At 55.1% G+C, this 18,397-nt stretch overlaps 2 protein-coding genes across 9 annotated transcripts in view; both read right to left on the bottom strand.

The window, feature by feature from the left end:
* Window positions 1-6,077: 6,077 nt before the first annotated feature.
* CCNP (cyclin P) lies at window positions 6,078-11,016 on the bottom strand. Of its 5 annotated transcripts, none has more exons than XM_077318719.1 (8): window positions 10,849-11,016; window positions 9,750-9,843; window positions 9,420-9,511; window positions 9,166-9,261; window positions 8,669-8,824; window positions 8,293-8,430; window positions 7,882-8,060; window positions 6,078-6,562 (listed from the first exon to the last, which is right to left on the bottom strand). In XM_077318719.1, the coding sequence occupies exons 1-8, from the start codon at window positions 10,870-10,872 to the stop codon at window positions 6,382-6,384; spliced, it is 960 nt and encodes a 319-aa protein (XP_077174834.1). In that variant the 5' UTR covers window positions 10,873-11,016; the 3' UTR covers window positions 6,078-6,381. The 5 variants fall into 5 exon arrangements, with proteins under 5 accessions (XP_077174834.1, XP_077174833.1, XP_077174832.1 ...); XM_077318718.1 differs by having other exon boundaries at window positions 8,272-8,430; window positions 9,172-9,261; XM_077318717.1 differs by having other exon boundaries at window positions 8,272-8,430; window positions 9,750-9,840; window positions 10,849-11,015.
* A 527-nt stretch (window positions 11,017-11,543) lies between these two features.
* The window catches only part of AKT2 (AKT serine/threonine kinase 2), a 28,603-nt gene continuing 21,749 nt past the window's right edge, over window positions 11,544-18,397 (bottom strand). For all 4 annotated transcript variants that reach the window (XM_077318712.1, XM_077318714.1, XM_077318713.1 and 1 more), the window contains exons 9-14: window positions 17,342-17,464; window positions 16,876-17,004; window positions 15,848-16,062; window positions 15,244-15,331; window positions 15,018-15,120; window positions 11,544-14,853 (exon numbers count right to left, since the gene is read on the bottom strand). In XM_077318712.1, the coding sequence (XP_077174827.1) occupies window positions 14,774-14,853; window positions 15,018-15,120; window positions 15,244-15,331; window positions 15,848-16,062; window positions 16,876-17,004; window positions 17,342-17,464 (738 nt within the window). In that variant the 3' untranslated portion in view covers window positions 11,544-14,773. The remainder of the gene's footprint in view (window positions 14,854-15,017; window positions 15,121-15,243; window positions 15,332-15,847; window positions 16,063-16,875; window positions 17,005-17,341; window positions 17,465-18,397) is intronic.

Below are 18,397 nucleotides of genomic sequence, written 5' to 3'. Positions count from 1 at the left end.
AATATGATTAATGAAATTATGCATGATTTATTGTACAGAGGGGCCCTGGTTTATCTTGAAGATATTTTGGTGTATTCTGACAACCTTGCTGAACACGTGTCGTTAGTACGAGAGGTGCTGCAAAGGCTCCGAAAGCACCACTTGTATGCCAAACTTTCCAAGTGCGAATTCCACAGGGAAGCTGTGGAGTTTCTGGGGTTCAGGGTGTCAGGCAAGGGGATTGAAATGGACCCTGGCAAGGTCCAGGACTTGTTGGCATGGGAAAACCCAGAAAACACGCAAACAGCTCCAAAGTTTCTTGGGGTTCGCTGATTTCTACCGGTCATTCATCCCCAACTTTGCTAAAGTTGCCTTGCCCCTAACTGACCAGTTAAAGACCAAAGAGGGCGGCAAGGCTGCGGCGCGGCCAGGCGCACCCTTACGGTGGACGCCGGCATGCCAAGCGGCATTCAACAATTTGAAGGCTCTGTTCACATCCGAACCAGTACTCGCCCATGCAGACCCCCCTGAAGCAATTCACGGTTCAAGTAGATTCCTCGGATGTAGCTATGGGGGCGGTGATCCTATAGGAAGGGTGGGATGGCAAGTTGCACCCAATCGCCTATTTGTCTAAAAAGTTTTCTGGCCCGGAAAAGAACTGGGCGATCTGGGAAAAGGAGGCTGCTGCTGTGAAACTGGCATTGGCAACCTGGAGACACTGGTTGGAAGGGGCAGCCCTCCTTTTCATTGTATGGATAGACTATAAGAACTTACAGGCGCTGAAGCAACCCTGCTTGCTCTCCGCAAAACATATGCGGTGGGCGAAGTTCTTCTCCCGGTTTAACTTCACTCTCAAGCACCTCCCGGGGAAAATGAATTTTTTGGACGATGCGCTCTCGGCCTCCCCCAGTAAACGGGACCCATTGGTGGACACGGTTTTCATTCCGTCCCAACTGGGGCTGATGGTAATGACGCAAAGTAAAGCGAAGGGGGACGGACCATTCCCAGAGGGATGGGTCCAAAAGGACATTCAAAGCGACGTGGAATTTAAGATGCTACATCCCTCCCTTGAAGAAAAGGAGGGCATGTTTCTTAAAGACAACCGCCTGTACGTACCACTAAGCGCCAGGAAGGAGGTTTTGAAACTGTGCCATGACTCCAAGCCAGCTGGGCATTTCGGCTTTGTAAAGACACTCCACCTAGCCCGGCGGCATTATTGGTGGCCCTCCCTGTGCAGGGATGTGGAAACCTACATACAGGGGTGCCCTGTTTGTCTGACTAGCAAGCCCATGGGGGCTAAAAAGAAGGGCTTGCTACAGCCATTGCCCACCCCGTCTAGACCCTGGTCAGACGTCACCATGGACTTTATCACGGACCTGCCCCCTAGCCATGGCAAAAGCATAATTTGGGTGGTGGTGGATGCTTTTTCCAAGCAAGCCCATTTTGTCCCATGTATAGGGATGCCTTCAGCTGTGAAGCTAGCCTCCCTGTTTGTCACCCACGTATACCACCTACATGGGATCCCTAGTAGACTGCTCACAGATTGGGGCCCGCAGTTCGTTGCCAAGTTCTGGCGAGAGCTTTTGAGACTGCTGGGCGTGGAGCAGGCTCTAACTTCTGGTTACCACCACGAAACAAATGGGCAAACTGAGAGAATCAACCAAATTTTGGAACAGTACCTCCGCTGCTTTATTAACCACCAACAGAACGACTGGGTGCACCTGCTCCCGTTAGCTGAATTTGCCCACAACAACGGGATTCATGCTTCGACCGGTGTGTCCCCATTCAAAGCTGTATACACGGCGGATCTACTGGCAGTGCCCACCTGGGAAATCTCAGGTTGCTGTTACAAAATGCAGAGCGAGCAGGCAGAGATCAAAGTACAAATAATTCAGAGCGGACACTACAAAGCATGATAGCATGGGAACAGGAAGTAGATTTGGGTTACATGAAAAGCAGGGAGAAGAACACTAAATACAGGCAAGATGGAGTCACCCCTGTTCATAGACAAATCATGGCAGAGAACAGGGACTGATCCTGACATTTACCTGCATATAGGTTTCTCAAGAGACAGATAAAATACTCTGGTATTCCCATCTCTTTAAGAACTTGCCACAATTTGTTGTGCTCCACACAATCAAAGGCTTTCGCATAGTCAATGAAGCAGAAGTAGATGTTCTTCTGGAACTCCTTAGCTCTCTCCATGATCCAACGTATATTGGCAATTTGATCTCTAGTTCCTCTGCCTCTTCGAAATCCTGCCTGTTTTTCTGGAAGTTCTCGGTCCACATATTGCTGGAGCCTAGCTTGTAGGATTTGAGCATAATTTTGCTAGCATGAGAAATGAGTGCAATGATGTGGTAGTTTGAACATTCTTTGGCATTGCCCTTCATTGGGATTGGAATGTAAACTGACCTTCTCCAATCCTGCGGCCACTGTTGAGTTTTCCAAATTTGCTGGCAGATTGAGTGTAGCACTTTTACTTTTATTCCCTTACTATTCCCTTTAACCCCCTTCAAGGATCGCTGCCTTGTTGTGGCAAGGGGGCTTGCGTAGTTCAGTGAAGCTATGAGCTATGCCGTGCAGGGCCACCCAAGACGGACAGGTCATAGCTGAGAGCTCTGACAAAAGGTGATCCACTGGAGAAGGAAATGGCAAACCACTCCAGTATCTTTGCCATGAAAACTCTATGGACAGTTCCAATAGGCATAACGATATGACGCCGGAAGATGAGCCCCTCAGGTCGGAAGGTGTCCAATATGCTACTGGGGATGAGCAGACGGCTAGTACAAGTAGCGCCAGAATGAATGAAGCGACTGGGCCAAAGCCGAAAGGACGCTCAGTTGTGGAAGTAACTGGTGGCGAAAAGACAGTCCGATGCTGTAAAGATTTTTATTCCATAGGAACCTGGAACGTCAGATCCATGAATCAAGGCAAGCTGGACGTGGTCAAACAAGAAATGACAAGACTGAACATCGACATTTTAGGAATCAGTGAACTAAAATGGACAGGAATGGGTGAATTTAATTCAGATGACCATCAGGTATACTACTGTGGACAAGAATCTCGCAGAAGAAATGGAGTCGCCTTCATAATCAATAAGAGAGTAGGAAAAGCAGTCTTGGGATACAATCCCCAAAATGACAGAATGATCTCAGTTCGAATCCAAGGCAAACCATTCAACATCACAGTGATCCAGGTCTATGCCCCAACCACTGCTGCGGAAGAGGATGAAGTTGATCAGTTCTATGAAGCCCTACAACACCTTCTAGAAGCAACGCCAAAAAATGATGTGCTTATCATCATGGGGGATTGGAATGCTAAAGTAGGAAGCCAAAAGATAACCGGGATAACAGGCAAGTTTGGCCTTGGAGTACAAAATGAAGCAGGGCACAGGCTGGTAGAATTTTGTCAAGAGAATACAATGGTCATAGCAAACACTCTTTTCCAACAACCCAAGAGACGACTCTACACATGGACATCACCAGACGGTCAACACAGAAATCAGATTGACTATGTGCTCTGCAGCCAAAGATGGAAAAGTTCTATCCAGTCAATAAAAACAAGACCAGGAGCTGATTGTGGTTCAGATCATGAGCTTCTTGTTGCAAAATTTAGGCTTAAATTGAAGAAAGTAGGGAAAAGCACTAGGCCACTCAGGTATGAACTAAATCATATCCCCGAAGAATACACAGTAGAGGTGACAAATAGATTTAAGGAATTAGATCTGATAGATAGAGTGCCTGAAGAACTATGGACGGAGGTTCGCAATATTGTACAAGAGGTAGCAACTAAAACCATCCCAAAGAAAAAGAAATGCAAGAAATCAAAATGGCTGTCTGAGGAAGCTTTACAAATAGCTAAGGAGAGAAGGGAAGTGAAAGGCAAGGGAGAAAGAGAAAGATACACCCAATTGAATGCAGAATTCCAGAGAAAAGCTAGAAGAGATAAGAATGCCTTCTTAAATGAACAGTGCAAACAAATAGAAGAAAACAATAGAATGGGGAGGACCAGAGATCTTTTCAAGAAAATTGGAGATATGAAGAGAACGTTTCATGCAAAGTTGGGTATGATAAGGGACCAAAATGGTAGGGACCTCACAGAAGCAGAAGAGATTAAACAAAGGTGGCAAAATTATACAGAACAACTATACAAGAGCGAGCTTAACATCCCTGATAACCACAATGGGGTAGTTACTGACCTGGAGCCAGACATCCTGGAATGTGAAGTCAAATGTGCCTTAGGAAGTCTGAGCAACAATAAAGCTAGTGGTGGTGACAGCATTCCAGTTGAACTATTCAAAATCTTAAAGGACGATGCAGTAAAAGTGCTACACTCAATATGCCAGCAAATTTGGAAAACTCAACAATGGCCACATGATTGGAAAAGGTCAGTTTACATTCCAATCCCAAAGAAGGGCAATGCCAAAGAATGTTCCAACTACCGCACTATTGCACTCATTTCTCATGCTAGCAAAGTTATGCTCAAAATCCTACAAGCTAGGCTCCAGCAATATGTGGACCGAGAACTTCCAGAAGTACAGGCAGGATTTCGAAGAGGCAGAGGAACTAGAGATCAAATTGCCAACATACGCTGGATCATGGAGAAAGCTAGGGAGTACCAGAAGAACGTATACTTCTGCTTCATTGACTATGCTAAAGCCTTTGATTGTGTGGAGCACAACAAATTATGGCAAGTTCTTAAAGAGATGGGAATACCAGAGCATCTTATTTGTCTCTTGAGAAATTTATATGCAGGTCAAGAAGCAACAGTGAGAACTGAACATGGAATCACTGACTGGTTCAAAATTGAGAAAGGAGTTCGGCAAGGCTGTATACTGTCGCCTTGCCTATTTAACTTGTATGCGGAGCACATCATGAGAAATGCGGGATTAGAGGAGTCACAAATTGGGATCAAGATTGCAGGGAGAAATATCAACAACCTCAGATATGCAGATGATACCACTCTAATGGCAGAAAGTGAAGAGGAACTAAAGAGCCTGTTGATGCGGGTGAAGGAGGAGAGTGCAAAAGTTGGCTTGAAACTCAACATCAAGAAAACAAAGATCATGGCATCCGGCCCTCTCAATTCCTGGCAAATAGATGGGGAAGAAATGGAGATAGTGACAGATTTTATTTTCCTGGGCTCCAAGATCACTGCAGATGGGGACTGCAGCAAAGAAATTAAAAGACGCTTGCTCCTGGGGAGGAAAGCTATGGCAAATCTAGACAGCATTCTAAAAAGCAGAGACATCACCTTGCCAACAAAAGTGCGTTTAGTCAAGGCTATGGTCTTCCCAGTTGCAATGTATGGCTGCGAAAGTTGGACCATAAGGAAGGCCGAGCGTCAAAGAATTGAGGCTTTTGAACTCTGGTGCTGGAGAAGACTCTTGCGAGTCCCTTGGACTGCAAGGCGAACAAACCGGTCAGTCCTAGAGGAGATCAGCCCTGACTGCTCTTTAGAAGGCCAGATCCTGAAGATGAAACTCAAATACTTTGGCCACCTCATGAGAAGGAAGGACTCCCTGGAGAAGAGCCTAATGCTGGGAGCGATTGAGGGCAAAAGAAGAAGGGGACGACAGAGAATGAGGTGGCTGGATGGAGTCACTGAAGCAGTAGGTGCAAGCTTAAATGGACTCCGGGGAATGGTAGAGGACAGGAAGGCCTGGAGGATCATTGTCCATGGGGTCGCAATGGGTCGGACACGACTTCGCACATAACAACAAAATTCCCTTTAAATCTGCTGTGTTCCCATCTACAGTTATTGTCATCGAACTAGCCTTTGAATCTACATCTTGCTCCCACACTGGACTTAGTTTAAAGCCCTCCTCAATGCGCCCACAAGACTCACAAGGAAGAGTCTTGTTCACTAATAAATAAATTCACTAATAAATAGTTACTATATTAGTTTATACCCTTTGTAAAAAGTGCCTTTTCTTTCTTTGTTGTTTTCTGACCACGTGCTCTCAGCATGCTGCGCTTATCAGCCACACTCTGCTAACTTTCAGGACATTAACACGTTATCATGAATCTATCAGAATTGAATATCCTTCAGCTCCAAGGAAGAGCAGTGAAAAAAGAAGACTTAAAAGAGGGGAGAGCACACACTTTATTAGAAAATTCTTTATTTTTTTCAAGTGGATCTGTAGCAATTCAAACATCATCTCTGTTAGTAGAACCTTCAAGGCCAGAGGACAGTGGAGACAAGTCAAAGGAAGAAGGGAAGAAGGACATCAGCTGGAAGGCCGTGGATTGCTCTTGGAATCCTAAGTCTGCCCTGCACCTTTGGGAGGCCATGATGTCTGGGTTTTTCTCCTATCAGATGAGTGCATGAAATGTTCTCTGCTGGAAGATCCCCCCATCCTGCAGTGGGTCCTCAAGAAGGCTCCCCAACAGTCCTGCTTCAGGGGGCTGGGCTTCCCAGGAAGTGTCTCAAGTAGGTGGATTCACCAAGGGCAGAACTGATGCTGATGCAGAGTTTCTGAGGCCTGGCGAACTTCTGGAAGGTGGCCCGGAGGGGGGTGCTTGAGCCCCGCATGGCAGCCTGGATCATTACCCGATACACGGCAGACAGCTCAGACACACTGCAAGTGGGGCAGGAGGAAGAGAAAGAGGAAGGAGACTTGTTTCTTATATGCTGCTTTTCTGCACCTCAAAGTGGCTTCCAATTGCCTTCCCTTTCCTCTCCCCACAACAGACACCTGTGGGGGAGGGGAGGCTGAGAGAGCCCTGAGATTACTGAAGAAGAAGAAGAACAAGAGTTGGTTCTTATATGCCACTTTTCTCTACCCGAAAGAGTCTCAAAGCAGCTTCCAATCCCCCTCCCTTTCCTCTCCCCACAACAGACACCCTGTGAGGAAGGTGAGGCTGAGAGAGCCCTGATATTACTGAAGAAGAAGGAGAGTTGGTTCTTATATGCTGTTTTTCTCTACCAGGAGTCTCAAAGCGGCTTCCCATCACCTTCCCTTTCCTCTCCCCGCAACAGACACACTGTGAGGGAGGTGAGGCTGAGAGAGCCCTGATATTACTGAAGAAGAAGAGTTGTTTCTTATATGCCACTTTTCTCTACCCGAAGGAGTCTCAAACTGGCTTCCACTCGCCTTCCTTTTCCTCTCCTCACACCCTGTGAGGGAGGTGAGGCTGAGAGAGCTCTGATATCACTGAAGAAGAAGACTTGGTTCTTATATGCCGCTTTTCTCTACCCGAAGGAGTCTCAAAGTGGCTTCCAATCCCCCTCCCTTTCCTCTCCCCACAACAGACACCCTGTGAGGGAGGTGAGGCTGAGAGAGCCCTGAGATTACTGCTCTGCCAGAACAGCTTTCTCAGTGTTGTGGTGAGCCCAGCTGGCTGTATGGGGAGGAGGACCTGGCTCACCGGATTAGAAGTCCGCACTCCTAACCCCTACACCATGCTGGCTCTCAAGGACTGGCTGGGGGAAGGTGTGGGCCCGAGCTGGTCTCCAGCAGAGACGGGGCATTTCTGCTTCCCTTGCAGAGTGTGTGAGACCAGAACAGCTTTAGGGGGTGATGCAGGAACAACTTTCAGGCTAAGCCTCAAAGCCCTTTGCTAGCCGTGGCCTGGGGGGCTCCCATCCAAACAAGGAGGGCCAGGGGGAGAGGTGGGGTGGGGAAGCCAAGTTGCCTGAGTTTGGGGAAGTTTCTCTCCCTGTGGATGTGGTGTGGACTGGAACCTGTGCTCTGCTGGTATATTTTTGAATGTCAGGTTTTGCTTACAATAATCTTTCCCTTCCTCTCTCCACAGAACCATGAGGTTTAGGTGGGGCTGAGAAAGCTCTGGGAGAACTGCTCTACAAGAACAGCTGAATGAGGCAGCAGGGCCCAGTTTCCTCTCTCTCTAGCCCAACACCTGCCCTAAGTACTCTCCTGTTGGGGCCAACACCTACCTGGACAGGTGGAATCTGGGGGAACATTCCTGGGGCAACTGTGAGCCTGCAGGGTCCCCCTCACCCAGGACTCTCTGTGCCAGACGCAGGGCAGCCATGGACAGCCGGGCAGGCTCCACCCCCACGGCATCTGCCTCCATCAGGGACAGCTCCATGAAGTACATGGCCATGTGCTGGACCTGAGAAAGGCGCAAACAGGGCAGCTCACACTGCAGGAAAGAGGAACCAGGAGTCTGGCTGTACGGCAACCCACCAGTAACCCTCCCTCCCTCTCCAAGTGGACACTGCAAAGCTGCACCAAGAATTGTGCTTCTGAGTATGCTGCAGGAGGCAGGGCTGGGGAGGAGAAAGGCACGAGAGCCATGCACCTGCCACCCCAATGCCCCTCACCTCTGGGCTGGCGCTACCCACTTCTGCTATCAGGTGGAGCAGGGCAACAGGGTTGGCATAGTGCAGCTCAAAGCGGAGGCAGGCCAAGACTTTCCGCTCCATGCGGAAGAGCTCCTTGGGCGTGAAGGTGTCCTCTGCCATGAGGCACAGCTGGCTGGACTGGAGGGGAGACGGAGGGCCCATCAAGGCCTGGCCAAGGAAGCCCCCTGCTGACTCTCGGACTCCTCCCTCCCTCCCTCCCACATAAGGATTTGCAACTGGATCTCAAATTCCCTAGCCCACTGTACCACTGTCTGGGGCTTGCAGGTGTTAGTCCCCAGACCTCTCCCCATGGGGGCAAGGCAGGGTAGCCAGCGGGAGCCCCAGCCCAGCCACAGGGAGCTGCCTTGTCTCTTACCTGGGGGCAGGTGCTCTCCTCAACCTTGCAGGCCAGGAAGAGGCAGGTGATGCTCAGGAGCTGTAGTGTGGCCACTCGTACTTTGCTGGCTTTCAGGTAGGCATTCATGAGGTACACGGCCAAGTGAAGGGTGTCGTCGGCCAACTTCAGGTACTCCTAAGAAGGAGGCGGGGGGGGGGGAGAGGAAGTCAGTCCCCCTTGTGGGGCATGCAGGCACCGTTGACATCACAAGGAGGATGCATCCCTTGGGGCCAACCTCTGATGGCTGCCCTTTGGGGGCACCAATAGGCTCTGGCAGCTCAGAGGGGAGTTCGACCCCACTAGAAGCAAGCCCTTAGAGGGCTGGCAAAGGCAGACAGTGGGTCTCCAGGGTGAGCACAGTGACCTCTTTCTTCTCACCCCCCATGGAGTAGATTTGCTGAGAGGGCTTCTTTAGAGGCACTTTCCTCCAGCCACAGAGGTGGGGGGAGGGAAGGAGAGGGAAGGGGGGCACCTACATGCACCTGCACCAGCCAGTCGACAAGGAGCGCCCGCCCCTCAGCAGTCATGGTGTGGGGCATGTCAGAGGCTCGGACGGTGTGCCGCGGCTGCTCCTGGGTGGCAGAAAGAAGAGCATGCCGGCTGCCTCAGCCCCAAAGGCATCTGCAGGGTGGTGGGGAGAGGGCGCCTCTTGGGAAAGGCTGCCGAGACCACTGGTTCCGCTCTCCTTTGAAGGGGTGGGGGCTGGGAGCAGTGCCCTCCCCTGGCTCACCATCAGGTTCCAGAAGATGTCGTAGCAGTACTCCTGCTCCGACCCCATGCCCATCCGCTGCATGGCTCGGGACAGCTCCTGGCCCATGGAGGCTGAAAGGGAGGGAGGACGGGAAAGGAAAGCAGCTGGTCAGCCACTGGCCGGTCACTCTTGGGGCTTCACTCTTTTGCTTCGCTTGCCCACAACCAGGACGTTGCAGGATCCCGAGGGAAGACCAGCAGCACTGGCTGCAACACCCAGCTACAGAGAGGGGGATGCGTGTCCCTCGAGCTCTCCGCCACACACAGTTCAAGTGGGCCCAGCCCTCCTGCCCCCCCTTCAGCCCCCTACCTCTCTGCAGAGGAGTCTCTGCAGCAGTGCTTCTGGGGCAGGCAGCTCCCTGCTTCCCCAGAGCGCTGTCCCTTCTCCGGCTCCCCTGGACCTTCTGAGAGAAAACAGATTTGCTGTTGCAGCAGACTGCCCCGTCCCTGGGCAGAAGGCAAGCGGGACCAGGAAATCCTGGGGCCGGAGGAGTCTCAAAGAGCTGCACACAAGCAGGACACAGGAGGCCTGGGAGCCCCGGATCATCCGGCAGCCCAGTGCTGGCAGTAGTTCTCCAAGGGCAAGCTCTTTTAAGCAGAGTGCCAGGAGGCCCCTCAGGCCGGCCTGCGGTGCCCCCCCCCCCAGGCAAGCCAGATGCCTCTTCATCCTGCCGCTCACTTCTTGGCACGCAAAGGTGGAGATTACGCCCTCCAGAACACCCCCCCCCAAACAAGCACAGGTCAGCAGCTGGGAAAAGACCCCCTTCCCAGAGCTTAAACAACCCACCAGCACCTGAGGAGAAAAACCTCCCCCCCCCCCCCAGTTTCGGGTATCACCCCATTAACAGGCTCTCCTAACAGCGCTTCCCTGGGAGAGCTGCGGGTGGGGAGCGCAGCGCAGCAGGCCCCCCCTCCCCTCCCCTCCCCCCCCCCCCCCCGACGGAAGCCAGCCACGCTTCATCCCGGGCCGCTCCGCAGGGTGGAGAGAAGGGAGGAAGGGTGCGGCCCACACAGGGAAGCTTCTCCCCGCGGGGAGGCTGGGCGCGGCGCCGACGGGGCTCTTCCTGGGAGTAAGCCGGGCTGAACCGAGGCGCAGAGGCTTCGTTGTTGACCTGCTCGGGAGGGCCCTGCAGCCGTCCCGGGGACGCCTTTGGGGCGTGAAGCTACCGGCCCGGGCCAGATCTTCTAAGGCCATCGGGGTCGCTCTTGCCTGCTCGGGCCGGCAGCGGCTCGCTGGCAGAAGAAGCAACCGGGGGCTGGGACCGGGAGGCCTTCCCGCCCGGACCTCACACGGCTCGGCTCGGCTCGGCACCGGCCTCAGAGGGCCTGCGGAGACGATGCAGGTGACCTCCGTGGGCCAGACCGAGGGGAAGGGGGCGGCCGACCGACCCTCCACCCCCTCCCCGCACCTCTCTGGGCAGCAGCCCCGCCATGAAGCTAAAGCGGCGGCCCGCGAGACGCGCCTTTTCTCCCGGTCGGCCGGGCAGAGCCTCCCCGTGCAGAGGCAGTGTACCGCCGCTCCGCCCCCTCGCCGGACGGCGGCCGCCCGGGCAGGGCGTCGTCCCGCCCACGGCCAGACCCGGTGGCGCTTGGCTGCCTGAGGTCCGCCCCCCGCCCAGCACCCAGACCCGGCTCTGTCGGAGCTCTCTCAGCCCACCTCCCCCCACCCCACGGCGGCTGTTGCGGGGAGGGGGAAAGGAGGCGCCTGGGAAACCCTTGGGGCAAGGAGCCAGCCCATCCTGGCCCCGACAAAGGGGCGCTTTGGCCTCCCCTGCGGGAGACGAAGGTAAAGGGGGCTCAGCACCTGCAGGGGCACGGGGAGGAGTGCGTGTGTGTGTGTGTGTGTGTGGGGGGGGGCTTGTCTGACGGCAAGAAGAGTGGCAGGAGAGCCAGAAACGGAAACAGAACCATTTTATTGCTTGTACCGCACAAACCCAGGGAAGAGGCTGGCCTTCTGCGGCCTACAGAGCCAAGCAAGCAGCGACTCAGGAGAGACACCCCCCCCCCCCCGCCCGCACAACTGAGCTCAACGGGCACTGGGGTGAGGGGGCTGGGCCCCGGTGTAGGTAAGGCAGCAAACAGTGGCAAGTTAATAAACGGCAACTATCACAACAGAAAGAACACTTTTATTTCTGTAAAAAACCCAATGCAAAGAGTAGGGGGGAAAACAAGGCTTCAGGCTTCCCTGGAGCGCAAACACGTTTTTGCCTAACTTCTGAGAGATCCTAGACAGCGTCATTTGGATCCAAAACAGGGTGTGGGGCACCGCCCTGCCCCTAGAGCGCCAGGCTGGGGGAAGGCCAGCGGGCACCTGAGCACAGGAGCAGAGTCACAGTTGGGCTGGCTGGTGGGGCAGGAGGCCCCAGCACATGAGGTGAGGAAGGACAGCACCAGCGAGGGCATTAAGGCGGGACCTCCTCTTCTGTTGCAGCAGGGCCAGGTGAGGCAGCCCAGCCCACCCCGTCCATCCAGCCTGGACCAGACAAGCTGCTTGGCTGGGAGCCCCCAGGGGTCTAACCCTCCCCCACGAACTGTGGCTTGCCACCCTGTGACGTGACCAAGCAGTTTGCCCCAGGGAAGAGAGCAGTGGCACCCTAGGGGCCAGCAGGGCACAGAAAGGTGGCCTCCAGCCACAGACTGCTTGAACAGGACAAGGCTCCTGCAAGGGGGCAGAAAACAGCCCCACACAGTGAGGTCCCCAAAGCCCAGGGAGACCTCCAAGGGCCTCTGGCACAGAACTGTGCAACGGCAGACCGTGCCTTCCATGGGCCTCTCCAGCCAAGGGCACCAGGAGATGCCCCCTTCACACTCCATTCCTCCTGCCCCGAGGACCAGTGGCCACGCTCCAAGGAGAAAGGACAGCCAGACTCCACTCTGGGAGAGCCAGCTGCTGGGCAGTCTAAACACAGCTTCGCCCTGAGCCAGAACCTCACGGGCAGGAGGCTGTGTTTCAGCAGCCCCCAACCTTCTGGATCCCACACAGGGGAGAGGTGGAGGAGAAACCACCAGTGTCAGGAGATGGGTGCCAGTTTCACCCCCTTCCACCCCCCTCCAGAGTTGCCCACAAGCCCCCTAGGGACCCAGCAGGGAGGCCTGGCCCCCACACAGATGCCCAATCGTGAAGCCACCCACGAAGGACCGCCCCTCAGCCTGCCTCTGCCTCGGGGGCAGCCTCTCAAGGACCCCCCCCCCTCCAACCTCCAGAGACTGAGCAGACATCAACCAACTGGGGCAGCTTGGGACACTCCAGAGGACCTCAGCAGCCCCATTCGCTTGGGGGCAGCTGATTGCTGCAGCACCTAAGGGGGGCACAGAGTCTGCATCGCTCCCCCAGCCCAATTTATAGGTGATGCTGCCATCCTTGTGTGGAAGAGAAAGAGAACCGCATCGTCTCCTCCTGGGACAGAGGCGGGCACAAAAAAATGTCTTGGGTGCCAGCAGGGGTGGGAGGAGACATGGGGTAGCCCACGGCAGGGCTCCTCAGGATGGATGCGAGCTGCGCTTCTGCAACCAAACCGGCCGCTCCAGCCCCTCCTCCCCCTCGGAGCCAGTCTCAAGGAGTCCAGGCCAGTCGTGACCACAGAGGCACAGTGGGGTGGAGCCCCTCCCCTGAAGACAGGAGAAAGGGGCAGGAACACCCACACACCAGCTTGTTTTTAAGGCCACCTGCCCCCTCCTCCAAGTTCCATGGGCTGTTTCTGAAATGCCAAAACGAGGATTCCATGGGGTCACTACTCTTCAGCCAGCCCAATGTGGAGAACAGCCCTTACCCTCGAGGAGGAAGTGCACCTGAGTTCCAATCCAGCCTCTCGTAGGGAATCTCCCCACATGGCCCAGAGTAAGAGATGCAGGACAGCCTGTGTGTGGGTGTGGGTGTGTGTGTGGGGGGGGGAGTGGACCCCGTTCTGCTGGGAACCTTGGCTGCAGGCCCTGCTGAGCATGCAGCCCCCCCCCCCCAGCAGCTGCAGTACAGGAAGATCGAGGGAGGTGCAGAACTACCATCCTTCTCCAGCCCCAAAATGCCACCCTGAGGGAAGCCCACCATTGCCAGCAATGGGAGAGGCAAAAGGGACTTGAAGCCAGGATTTTGGTTCCAAAAGGAGTTACATGTCAAGGGGCCCTCCCTCAAACCAAGAAGGGGGAGGGTCTGCAGAGAGGTCTGGACTACGTGGCCAGCTGGAACCTACCCATGGCATATGGGGGCCAGGCATGGGGCGGCCTCTTGGCCCTTCGAGGTAGCAGCTACACAGCACGCAAACCGCACTGCTCACTTGGGATGGGGAGAAAAGCAGGTCCCTCCCAAGATGCAAGGGAAAACACAGCCCTGAATGAGTAATCCTGGGGCTTCTCCTCCCCAGGGCAGGCACCGGGAGGCACCAGGACTGGTGGGTCACCTGGCGGCACAAGTCCCCCCACCAACGGTAGCTATAGCACACCGAGACCATCGGAACAGAGCTGCCCCTCTCCAGCAGCACCACGAGCCTGCAAGGAGACAGCACCGGTCGTCGCCGCCACTGCCGGGGCGGAAGTGAGGCATCTTCTGCCTGGGGCCACCCAGCTGCAGAAAGTGATACTGGGCAAGCATGGCGCTTGGGCTAAGGCATTGGCCCAAGCGAGAGAAAGAGCCCTCATTGCTCCTCCTCTGCACCAAGCAGAGAGGAGGTGGAGACTTCCTGTAGATTTTACTGCCCACCACAACAAGGAGGGCGAATCTGCTGGCAGTGAGCTGGCCTGTCTTGTCTGTCTGTCTCTCCCTGGTGCCCAAGGCCAGTCGGAAAGGAAGAGGCACCAAGCAGAAACAGCCGCCAGTTTTGGCTCTGGTACCTCCTGCTGGCAGGAGGTAGGAGAGCATCCCACATTCAATAGGCAAGATGCCCCCCCCCCCCAAATGTGCCTTTTTTTGGTATGCCGTGTGGCAGTCTGTTGATCCAAAGGGATCTCTTCTGTTCCACAAGCAGAAAGCCCTTGCCTGGCTCCAGGGGGCTCCTCTCGCCTACCCAGAGCAATTTCCAAAGGAACCTTGGAGAAAGGCCCCTGGGGCAGAACACGGAGTCTGTATACGCTTCTGCTGCGGCCCCCGGACTGTTCTCCCACAGAAGACCCGTGGGGCTGGGAGCAAAGAGAGCCCCACTTTCTTGCTGGGGCAAGTTCAGGACTCTCCAGGGGGGAGGAAGGCAAGCAGGCAGGCAGGCCGGCCGGCCGGCCGGCCAGCAGGGCTGGTGATGTCGGTCCAGTCCCCAGGAGCTGGGGTGCCGCAGAGCCAGCCGCAGGGGATCCAGTCAGAAAGAGCTGCCTTGGCTGCCCCCGCGGAGTCTCCAAGGGACCGCTGCCCGCCTACTCCCGGATGCTTGCCGAGTAGGAGAACTGGGGGAAGTGGGTCCTCTGGTCGGCCTCCAGCGAGTCCAGGCTGTCATCTGTGGGCAAAGGAGATGCAGCTCGCGCATCGCTCGGGAACGGCAGAGGAACAGGCTCACCCCCTCCCCTCTCAGGGTGGGCACGAACCAGCCCCAGCTGGGCCCCAAACCCAACCGCCGCTGGTGGGAGAGAGGCTTGGGGGGAGCACAGTCTTTCTACTCACATCGGTCAGGTGGGGTGATGGTGATGGACTGTGCAGTGAATTCGTCATCAAAGTACCGGGTGTCGATCTCAGAGGTCACCTGGGGCTTGAAGGGTGGGATGAGCTGCAAGCAAGAGGCACGTTTGCTCTGGAACTCAGTTGGGCATGAGCAGGCCCCCCACCTCCCAGGAGCCCAGCAGCTCCAAGCAGTTGAGGGGGCCCCTTCCCCGGGGTTCCTCACCCTCACCTTTCTTTGAACCACATCCTGCCAGTTGACAGCTGCAAAGAACCGGTGCTCCATCACTTCTTTGGCATCGTTGGGGCCTCCGCCAAGCCTGCAAGGAGCAATGGAATTGTCTCCTGCTCCTGGGAGGGTGTCCAGGGACAACTGGGAGCCCAAGACTTGTGAGAAAGTATCCCCACCCAACTGACTGCAAGGCGCAGCAATGGGGGAGGGGGCTGCCCTCCTCGGGCCCAGTTAGAGGGACAGGAACAGGGGAACACTCTTCTTCCCAACCTCCACCAACATACATACTGCAAAAAAATAGATTACAAAGCATCCCGCCCAACCCAAACACTGCTGCTGACACCATGAACTGGGGATTCTCCCATGCCCTGACCTGGAGGGCCCAGGCAAAGCCGATCCCAGGAGAAGCCATGCAGAGCCCTGGCGAGCAGCCCTGCTTTGCACTTTGGAGGCCACTGAGAGTCCAGGGCACCTCCGAATGTCCAGCCAAATTCCAGCTCCACATGTTTGGTTAAGGCTGGCCATGCTCTGTTTCGAACGCAGGCCTGGGCCAAAAGGTGCCTGTGGAACCCTGTGCAGCGCCCCAGAGGCCAGCCCCCCTCACCTCTGCTTGGGGTCTTTCTTGAGCAGCCCGGCTAGCAGGGCCTTGGCCTCTGGGCTCAGCGTGCGCGGGAAGCGGATCTCTTCCATGAGGATGAGCTCAAAGAGGCGCTCGTGGTCTTGGTTGTAGAAGGGGAGGCGCCCACACATCATCTCGTACATGACCACCCCCAGGCCCCACCAGTCCACGGCCCGTCCGTAATCGTTGTCTTCCAGCACCTGTGGGGGGAGAGAAGCAAGTGGGCCTAAGCCCCAGCAAAGAGAGGGATGGTTCCAGGGGCACAGGGGGGCCTGGGCAGCAGCGTGGTCGGATTTCTGACCCTCCAGTGCCTCAGAAAGCCAAAGAGCCAGGCAGCTGGGCACTTTGGCAGGCACAGGGCATGTCCCCACATAGGCCATGATGCCACATCCACCCACTCCAGCCGCTGTTTGCACAAGGATTTTGCCATTCCACACCATAAAATCTTGCTGGGGGGTTAACTGAATCCATCCTGTTCTCCCTCTCCCTGCCTCACCCACCCCCCACACTCCCCCTGTGGCCTCTCTCCCCTTCTGGGCAATCCCCTGTGTGAATGTCAGTGTGTGTTGAGACTCCCTCAGGGATGGGGAGGGCACACGCTTAGCTTTCCCTGCTGGCCTCCCAGAAGCAGGCTCCCCACGGGACCCTGTAAGCCATGCCTGGAGCACCAGCCGCTGCTGTGTGCCAAATGGGATCGGAGCCTGGGTGGCAGCTGATCACCGGACAGCCCAGCTTGGCCTTGTCCTGTGTGCTGACCCACTGTGTTAGGGGGCATGAAGCACGGTCTGTCAAGAGCAGCCGGGTCAGCTATGGAGACCTTTTGCACCACCTGCTCCCTGATCCTTTTTAAGGGCAGAAGCAGCCTGGGACTGAAGGGGGGGGGGGCTTCTGTGTTCAGGGCGGATGTTCTACTGCTGAGCTTGCCAGCTTGGTTGCTGATTCAGGAGCTCCCTCCATCTTCCCTCCCTTCACTAGGCCGCTCTGGATGGGTCAGTTGGGCAAACTTCCCTTACCTCTGGGGCCAAATACTCTGGCGTCCCACAGAAGGTCTTCATCGTGGCCCCATCGGTGATACCCTCTTTGCACAGCCCAAAGTCCGTGATTTTGATGTGTCCGTCTTTATCCAGCATGAGGTTCTCCAGCTGGTAGGAACGAAGGCACTAAGGGTTGGTTTGGCACCCAGCAAGTGCCCAAGAGACAGTGGAGATCCCCTGTGCCTCCTGCTGCCAAGCAACCCAACCCCTGAATGGGGGTGGGGGGCAGGGGGAACCCCCCCAAGTGGCAGCCACAACTCTGCTTTCTGGAGAGACAGCACCTGGCTGCCATTCCAAAATGTCCCCAAGATGCGCATGGGTCACCCCTGCAATTGTAGGGCTGGGACTCAGGGCAACAATGGTGGTTTTCATTTCTCACCGGGGGGGGGGGGGGGCACAGTGCCAGGCCACAAGGCGTTCGCCAAAGCACCTGCGCCAGCATTACCTTGATGTCTCGATAAACAACATCCCGGGAGTGGAGGTACTCTAAGGCTGACACAATCTCGGCCCCGTAGAAGCGGGCCCGGTCCTCAGTGAAGACCCGCTCTCTGGAAAGGTGGAAGAAGAGCTGCAGACAGGGAGACAGGACACTTTGTGAGCCGCAGGGGAGGTGGGTAAAGGCCACCAGCACATGCAGGAGGGGTGAGGTTACCCAGCCCATGAACTGGCATGTGCTTCAGGCAGGCCAAGGAGATGTCCACCAGGGCTGGGACCTCGCTGCCCGCTTCCCCTCAGCCTGAGCTTTCTGGCCAGCACAGCCTCTTAGAAAAGGGCAGCAGGGTTTTGATCCAATCACAGGCTGCCTTGCTGCTCTGGCGTGGCTTCACCTACCTGCGTGCTCATGTGTGGCTCATCTGAGAATTAAATGAAACACCCACAGAAATAGTGGACATTGACTTTTAACCGATTACGAGCCAAGTTTGACTTCTAGTCCTGCTTTAGAAAGGCTAATGAGAATGTTACCAAAGGCATCTGCGTCAGATTACCTCGTCCTTTGTTGAGGACGGATTATTTATCCAGAGGATGGTATGAGGGAGTAGGGGGAAATTTGCACAGGATAAGATTTGCTGTTTTTCTATATAAACTCTTTGCTGTAGCAAACAGATCAGATTTCTCTGGAAGGAACTCTCCAAAGGCACGAGGTGAGCTGTCTGGTTGTGTCCATGACTTGGGTTTGCAGAAACATTCCTAGACGTAGTTTAAGATGATCCTCTGAAATCTGCTATGATGGTCTGCAATGGGAGGGGAGGATCCGAGTCCACAAACATTGCAGAGACCATCAAGAATTTCAGGGGAGAAGCTTATGAAAGCTGGACTCAAACATTGTTATTGTTGTTAGGGGCGAAGTCATGTCCGACCCATCATGACCCCATGGACAATGATCCTCCAGGCTTTCCTGTCCTCAAACATAGCTAATCTGAACTCTGGATCACTTTGAATTTGACATATTCAAACATACTTGAGTAATGCCAGGAGATCTGACTTTACTGGCACTTGTCTT

Source organism: Paroedura picta, unplaced genomic scaffold (assembly GCF_049243985.1).
Source record: "Paroedura picta isolate Pp20150507F unplaced genomic scaffold, Ppicta_v3.0 Ppicta_v3_sca21, whole genome shotgun sequence".
Classification (NCBI taxonomy): Eukaryota; Metazoa; Chordata; class Lepidosauria; order Squamata; family Gekkonidae; genus Paroedura; species Paroedura picta.
Note: the sequence above shows the minus strand (reverse complement) of the source record. Positions and strands in the feature narration are given on the sequence as shown.

What these genes read in the sequence shown, in the direction of transcription:
- CCNP (XM_077318716.1), bottom strand. Translation starts at nt 10,872, where the DNA reads ATGGCGGGGCTGCTGCCCAGAGAG. An exon ending in CGGGGCTGCTGCCCAGAGAG is followed by an intron (nt 9,844 to 10,848) that starts GTGCGGGGAGGG and finishes GTTTTCTCTCAG; the next exon opens with AAGGTCCAGGGGAGCCGGAG. An exon ending in ACATCTTCTGGAACCTGATG is followed by an intron (nt 9,262 to 9,419) that starts GTGAGCCAGGGG and finishes TCTGCCACCCAG; the next exon opens with GAGCAGCCGCGGCACACCGT.